This window comes from Hyalella azteca, unplaced genomic scaffold (genome assembly GCF_000764305.2).
Source record: "Hyalella azteca isolate HAZT.00-mixed unplaced genomic scaffold, Hazt_2.0.2 contig8613, whole genome shotgun sequence".
NCBI lineage: Eukaryota > Metazoa > Arthropoda > Malacostraca > Amphipoda > Hyalellidae > Hyalella > Hyalella azteca.
The window spans coordinates 118,042-125,742 of record NW_025938702.1 but is presented as its reverse complement, the minus strand read 5'-3'; the positions used below and the strand labels follow the sequence as shown (position 1 = coordinate 125,742).

At 32.8% G+C, this 7,701-nt stretch overlaps 1 protein-coding gene across 1 annotated transcript; it reads right to left on the bottom strand.

The window, feature by feature from the left end:
• Nucleotides 1-51: 51 nt before the first annotated feature.
• On the bottom strand, nt 52-7,399 carry LOC108680784 (cysteine dioxygenase type 1). Its single transcript, XM_018169683.2, has 5 exons — nt 6,951-7,399; nt 4,280-4,397; nt 3,824-3,944; nt 2,337-2,512; nt 52-896 (listed from the first exon to the last, which is right to left on the bottom strand). The coding sequence occupies exons 1-5, from the start codon at nt 7,199-7,201 to the stop codon at nt 891-893; spliced, it is 672 nt and encodes a 223-aa protein (XP_018025172.1). The 5' UTR covers nt 7,202-7,399; the 3' UTR covers nt 52-890.
• Nucleotides 7,400-7,701: the final 302 nt, after the last annotated feature.

Genomic DNA, 7,701 nt, shown 5'->3' with positions numbered 1-7,701 from the left:
AATCATTACTCGAAATTACCAAAAAATTATCAACGAGCAGCAAGAAATTCAAACACTTTATCGTGTTTTTGCAATAGAACACCGACGAGCAATAACTAAGAATAAGTAATTAATTAACGATCCTCAGTCTCACCGATGTCTGGTATCCTTCTCACCAGACATAGACCTTCTGGTATCGAAGGATACCAGAAGGATACCATGATAAAACTTAGACTTTATTTATGGCTATAAGATGGGTTCAGCTTCATAAAGAGCATGCCTGTTGCATGCTGACGCCTAGAGTACTGCTAACTAAATTTTTCTCTTTCTCAATAAGATGAAATTAATTAATATCGGACACATAAATGATTAAAGTATTGTCCTTACTCTTCCAATTTCCATTGATATTATCATGAAAATAAATTATGTAATGTACAGAATCTGTCCAACTTATTTATTACTAACTTTATTAAATTATTGGACCTTTGAATCATTGGAATATTCATAACAATCTTAAAATTCAAGAAATTTTACACGATTTTTGCAATTCTAGTTAATTAAAACTTTTATATTTTCTCACAGGCGGTAAAAAAAGTTTTCCTTAATTTAATCTTATCATAATTTCAGCTACAACTTTTCAAGATCACATAAATTCCTGGAGGGCTTTCGTTGGCCATACCCAATTTAACCCTCGATTCGTAATTCTCAGTTTAGCGCATTTACTTTCGTTAATAAATTTATTTATAAGTTCATCGGGAATAAATAAATATTTGTGGAATGCTGCATACATGGAATTAGCGGTATCGAAGTAATGAGAGACTCTATATCGTATATATATGTGAACAATAGAAGGCAGCATTTCTCCATTCCTCGCTGACGTGGCACCACTCATGGAGACGCGAGACGCAGGTTCATTTCTGAAAAAGAAAAAAATTAGCTTAATTTGTCTTTTCAATATTGCGAGTGATTGAAATGAAGTTAAATCAAAGTCAAACTGATTAAATATTTCAATATTGCGAGTAATTGAAATGAAGTTAAATCAAAGTCAAAATAATTAATAATCGATGTCATAGCCTATATGTATTTAAATATCATGAATTTTTACATTTTAATTCCACTCGTTTTATTTATTTAATTAATACAGAAAAAAATCAATTGCTAGCAAATCAAAATGATGAATAGCTTAAGCTGTGAATTTGTTTTTAGAATTTATTAGCTATTATTTTATTTATTTTTAGATTGACGAAAAGTCTTTAATTCATAGCTTTTCCTTTAGCCAACTCTCGGGCATTTGCCATGAAGCAAATGACTTGATCTTTTTGATTAATATCTAAAAGAATTATTTTACAACAGCAATAATCTTCAATTCCATAAACTGTCGAATGAATTGCAAGTTAATACATTATCTTTCAGTTAGCTGAAGCCATCCTTTAGTTTGCTGAAGCTTCTTTCAGTTAAATGAATTTATCTTTCGGGTAGCTGAAGCTATCTTTCTTCCAGTTAGCTGAAGCTCTCTAAGGTAACTGAAGCTATCTTAAATTAGCAGTAGCTATCTTAAGTTAACTGTAGCTATCTGAAGTTATCTGTTGCTATCTTAAGTTAACTGTAGTTATCTTAAGTTATCTGCAGCTATCTTAAATTAGCAGTAGCTATCTTAAGTCAACTGTAGCTATCTGAAGTTATCTGTTGCTATCTTTAGTTAGTTGTAGCTATCTTAAGTTAACTACAGCTGTCTTAAGTTAGTTCTAGCTATCTTAAGTTATTTGTAGCTACCTTAAGTTAGCAGCAGCTATCTTAAGTTAACTGTAGCTATCTTAAATTATTTGTTGCTATCTTAAGTTGGTTGTAGCTATCTTAAGTTAACTACAGCTGTTTTAAGTTAGCTGCAGCTATCTTAAGTTAGGAGTAGGTATCTTAAGTTACATTCAGAGAAATTAATGCGATGCCCAAAACACATACTAAAGATGCTAAGAAGCATGACCTGACATCAGTTGTCGCGCTTGATGAAAGATTTATGATGGTTAGCTGTTAGTGTCATCAGTCAGCTGTAGCTAGGTTGATATTAAGGTTAGTATGGATTATAGTATTTTAAGCAGAACAAGTTAGGGTTTAAGTATTAAAATCACTTGGCTGCTTAAGTCGCAAATTTACCAGGAATTTAAAAGCAAAGAAAATAGCCAAAAATTAGCTAGCTGGACTCCGAAACGTTTTCTCTTATAAGAAATGGTGAAATTTTTGGCTATTTTCTTTGCTTTTAAATTCCTGGTAAGTTAGGCTTTAGTTGAAGTATTATTATATGTTGAAATTGTTGTTTGCTGAAGATTTTATCGTATATTAGATGGCGCTTTAAGTCTCACTTGGCAATACTTGACGCGCTTCCCGTATTTGCTGTAGAAAGTGACGGGACATTTGCTGGGGGTGCCTGTGCGCTCGTCGAACACTTGGCAGGCGCTGAAGGGAGGACAGTAGAGGTGCAGGCTAACCGCAGGGTCGCTGTCCGACGGGTTACATACGCGGTGTAAACCCAGCGAATCTGCTAACGCAAAATTAATTACTTCAGATATTAATATTATGTATTAATATTATTAATATATTATTATTATTATTTAATTTTAATATTTTAATAAATTATAATAAATTAATAAATAAATTATTAATATTTCATTAAAATATTAATATTATTAATATATTATGAGCTTGATACTATATTAAGATATTGAAGATATTTATCCAGAGAGTCTGGATTGATATCTTGGTGATAGTAATCTGAATACACGCGGAACATCTGAACGAAATTGTAATCCTTGAAAATGTTGGTTCACAATATTTTAAATTTTTTTGAAAGACTTGAATATTTCCAAGTGATTTTGGAAATGGATTTTTACCAGTTTTCATGGAGTTAATCCCAATTGTGCGAGAAATTATGGGTAATTATCGTTACTCTCGAAACGAACAGCATAGACATCAGACAATGCTTATATGCTTCAGCATAGGTAATGCTTATAACATTGTATATCGGAACTGCGGATATTCATTTAGTTCATTCATTATTTCATGGTGCAGTGGGACTGTGTTCACTGCAAATATTTAGTTGATTTACTCGTGATTAATGCATGTATGCCAGAACAATTTTCTGTTATTGCTCTGTGACGTAATTTTTAGGTCATATATCTACCGTTCTGTTAAACGAATATATCACAGATTTCTACTTATATCATTAGTCTGCTTAAATAGCAATTTTGCCAAGAATTTTAAAAGAAAAACGCTAAGTAAATTCACCATGTCTTCAAAGATGAATTCAACTTATATTTCATTTAAGATTAAAAGAATCAATAAACTGGACACGATAGATTTATTTTAAATAATTGCTGATAGGTCATTGTGGATGTCACTCTATGTTAATTAACTACAAATAAGAAATAGTGATTATTATATTATTATTTTCAGTTTCAATGAAGCCATAACGCACCATTAATATAGCAGACGCCATTATTATATTATTAATTTCAGTTTCAATGAAGCCATAACGCACCATTAATATAGCAGACGCCATTATTATATTAATAAATGAAGCCAGAACGCACCATTAATATAGCAGACGTCATTATTATATTAATAAATGAAGCCAGAACGCACCATTAATATAGCAGACGTCATTATTATATTAATAAATGAAGCCAGAACGCACCATTAATATAGCAGACGTCATTACTATATTAATAAATGAAGCCAGAACGCACCATTAATATAGCAGACGTCATTATTATATTAATAAATGAAGCCAGAACGCACCATTAATATAGCAGACGCCATTATTATATTAATAAATGAAGCCATAACGCACCATTAATATAGCAGACGCCGTTGGTGGGTAGAGGGGTTCGCCCCACTGCCCTCATACCCTCGCCACTGCAGCTTCCCTCGGGCCACTCATACCTCATCTCCTCCAGCTCCCCTGACAGCACCTGGGCACACAATCCTTCAGTTTTAGAAGAAATCATTAATTCAGATTATTATCAATAATTATCAATTCACGCAATTAATTAATTAATGTACACACAAGCATTATTTCAGATTATTTTTTTCCTGTAAATATTAGTTTGAGAATGATCATATTAAGAGGCATCAGTTTGAAAAAATATGATAATTATTTAGAATAAATTCATCTTGTATTGGTTAAATTTTAACAAAAAAGAACACAAGCAAATTTTTTTGGGGGGGAAGTAGGCGCGTGACAATATTGCTCGGGTTACTCATGTCAGGCGGTAGAGGGTTAAAAGTAGATAAAGTAGATAGGAACCTTCATGAAGCAGTGGGCGTCTGTGTGGTCGTGAATGGTAGATGCCTGTGAAGGCCCCCAGCACAACAACATCAGGTTAAACCTGCCGTTGCCTTCATCCACCAGGTTACGAGTGTACCTGCAAGGTTGCAATGAGGGTTGTTAAAAGCATTAGAAGCATCCTCATATATCTTTTACGCCGACTACTATAGAGTAAAAGTTTGCTTGTATATTCTAACTCATTTATTAGTCGTTTGTTAGCTGAGCTATATGCACGTGCCGAACCCACATTAATTTGAAAAATCATCAAAAACCTTAATCAAGGTTTTTGTCCGTGTTAAAAAAATTAACGAAAAAAATTATCAAAGGAACCGTGTGTTCATTTACTGTTCTCTACGACCTTGAAGACCTACAACAAGGATCTTTATAAGGGGAACATGTTAAATGTAACACCTGCAGATTATGGAAAAATGTTTAAACCTGGCTGCATGTACTCTCACTCACCAGGTTACGCATTGAGTGGCTGAGTCTGTTCTCCGGAATAGAGCATTAAAGACATAATTCTATGTTAATTAAGTACAGAAAATAAATATTGATTGACATTATTAAGCGCTGAAAGATGAAACTTTAAGGAATCGCAGGTTAGTTGCCTGGAAATAATATTCATGATTGAATAACTGCTGGGAAATGACATTCGATATCACCGACGCAATGTTAATTAATAAGTCACATTAATTTTTCTTTTGATATTGAAACCCATGTATGCTCGCATAGAAAATTCATCTTAAAATTGCGCCCTGACGATACAAGAAATGAACCCAGAGACCCCTGCATAAAGATGTGCCTCAGAAAATGCAGAATGATAATTCGGGACATTTGCGAGAAGAACGTTATCAGTACGAGAAGCGCAATGCGCTCGTTCTTATCATTTATCTGTATTTATCGCTTAATTTTCGCCGACTCCGTCATCACATCGAGACCAGCTACAACCTTTCGACGTTTCTGGTTCGATTATTATTCAAGCTAAAAGCCACAATTTCATCAAAGATCTTCAGTAAAAGCTGCATTCCACACTTCCCTACAAAGGCCTAAAAATCAGTTAGATTTGTTATTATCTCTGACGCAATCGTCGCTATAGTGGGTGATACGATCCAGCTTTGTCTCTGTCTTAAATAAAAACAGATTTTATTTGTCCAGCTAATCATTTCGTCTTTGTGAACCTCCACCATGGAAGTACAAAGTCCGATCTCATATACTTTTGTTTTCCATTTTTATGCGTTTCTGGCATGTCAATTATTTTTTTCAGTGTAATACTATAGCTGGTAAGTTGAATTTGAACAAATTGTCCCATAGAATAACTCTAGTTACGCGCTATATGTAATTATATATAATATAATTAGAAAGATAACAAAACATAATTATAGATGATTTTTCTCGATTATGGATTATTTACAAATGAGATATTCAGAATCATTATTGAAATTATTAATTTATCGTACATTTATGTCAAACTTTATAAATGATGACGTAGACGTGATGAAAGTTGCGGTTAAACAGAAAAACAACGATTTGAAGACTCATAGAAAGAATTTGGCTAGGCCTACATCGCAGAAATAATAGGGATACCAGTACATGATTTAAATAAAACATCAGCAGAGATTAGAAGACGCAATTCATCGGAATTCAGAAAAAGAAGTAATGAAAGGAACAGATTCAACAGAACTCTGTTGAATCTGTTATAATAATTTAATTAAATATAATTTGATTACAAATTTGATTAAAAAATAATTCAAATCGATCTAATATAATATAATTAAAAAACATAGTAAAAGTATTATGATGATATAAAAAGAAAATATTATAGGGGAAGGTGAACACGATTCCTCGATAAATAGAACTTGAAGGTAAACAACGAGTCTATTTAGGCCTAAGCAAATATATAGGCTAACTTGAAGGTAAAACCTATTTAGGACCATGCGATAAGACAGCGTTTATCACCGTAATGCGTGCTGCGTCGTACCCAAGCTTACGTCAAAACTCACACTTTAGCTCAGGGCGCCATTGGAATTTAAATGATGGCACTAAAAGCATTTCCAAAGGCAATGTTAAGCTTTGTTCTTGCGTAGCTGCCATTTTTTCGGATACTGACATCAAAAGTTTCAATATATAAATAAATGTAGCTATTTACCGGTTATTATATTTTGATGCATCTTGTGCAAAATTACTAAATTTTGTAGTGCATTAATATCTATTCCTGCTGTCCATTATTTAGACATAAATGATTCATTGTGACTGAATATAAATATATAGTAAATACATAACCAGGAAATTTATTTAAAACCGAAACTTCTCTCGCATTTCACTACCATGTTTGGTGACAAATAATGTTCAAATTATATATATATATTATATATATAGAATCTATGTGTAAATATTTTGTTATATCATTTGTTGTTTATAAAAATATAGAATATCTATGCATTTTTTGTTATTTTATTTGTCGTTAACTGCACTCACTTGTAACGGTCGAATTTAGTGAACATTATATAAATATAGGAATATTTGTATATATTTTGTTATTTTTTTGCCGTTAACTGCACTCACTTGTAACGGTCGAATTTAGTGAACATTATATAAATATAGGAATATTTGTATATATTTTGTTATTTCATTTGTCGTTAACTGCACTCACTTGTAACGGTCGAATTTAGCGAACTTCCTCCAGTGCGCGGGGTTGGTGTCGTAGGCAGCGAGTATGGCAGAGATGAGGTCCACGTCCACAGAGTCGCTGTCGAACGCAGCGTGTATTTGCCGGATGAGGTCGTCGAGGTCGCGGACGGTCACATTCCGCAACTGCGGACGATTTGACGGCTTTTGCGGATACTCGAAGGCCTGGCCGAATGAGACGGACGGAGCGGCGTAGTCCATTTGTGTGATGTCCATCGTTCTAATGCGTGTGTTATTTATTTATTTATTGGAGATTATAGATTGTTTTGTTTGTTATAACGTTATGCTTATTAGTGTAGCTTTGATACTATTTGATAATTATTCGACTAGATTGATTATTATATGATGCCGTATGCTTGGAAGAAATGGCGCGTCTGAAATAAGAATTTCCTTTTAAATTTATTAATAAAATTACTATTTTAAAATTATTGGAACCGCTATAAATTCACTTCTTAGACAAGTAAGCGAAATATTTTTTTATATTTCGATATATTACACCTATAAATCATTGGCTGGGTCGATGATGATTTTTGTAAGCAATCATTGGTAAAGGTTCCTTAGATAATAAATAAATTCCTGTTTTATATTTATGAATGATAGATTATAACGTAATGAATTTAAATAAGTCCCCCTGGATGTATTATTGATATGAAGGGCATCGCATCCTAAACTTAAAATTGAGTATTGAGCATTGAGTAAAATTTTAATTAATAAAA

Excerpts from the sequence above, each read along its gene's own strand:
- LOC108680784 (XM_018169683.2), bottom strand. The coding sequence starts at position 7,201 with ATGGACATCACACAAATGGACTACGCCGCTCCGTCCGTCTCATTCGGC. Across the intron at positions 3,945-4,279 it reads ACGCCCACTGCTTCATGAAG|GTGCTGTCAGGGGAGCTGGA; the intron begins GTTCCTATCTAC and ends TTGTGTGCCCAG. Across the intron at positions 2,513-3,823 it reads CGGCGTCTGCTATATTAATG|ATTCGCTGGGTTTACACCGC; the intron begins GTGCGTTATGGC and ends TTGCGTTAGCAG.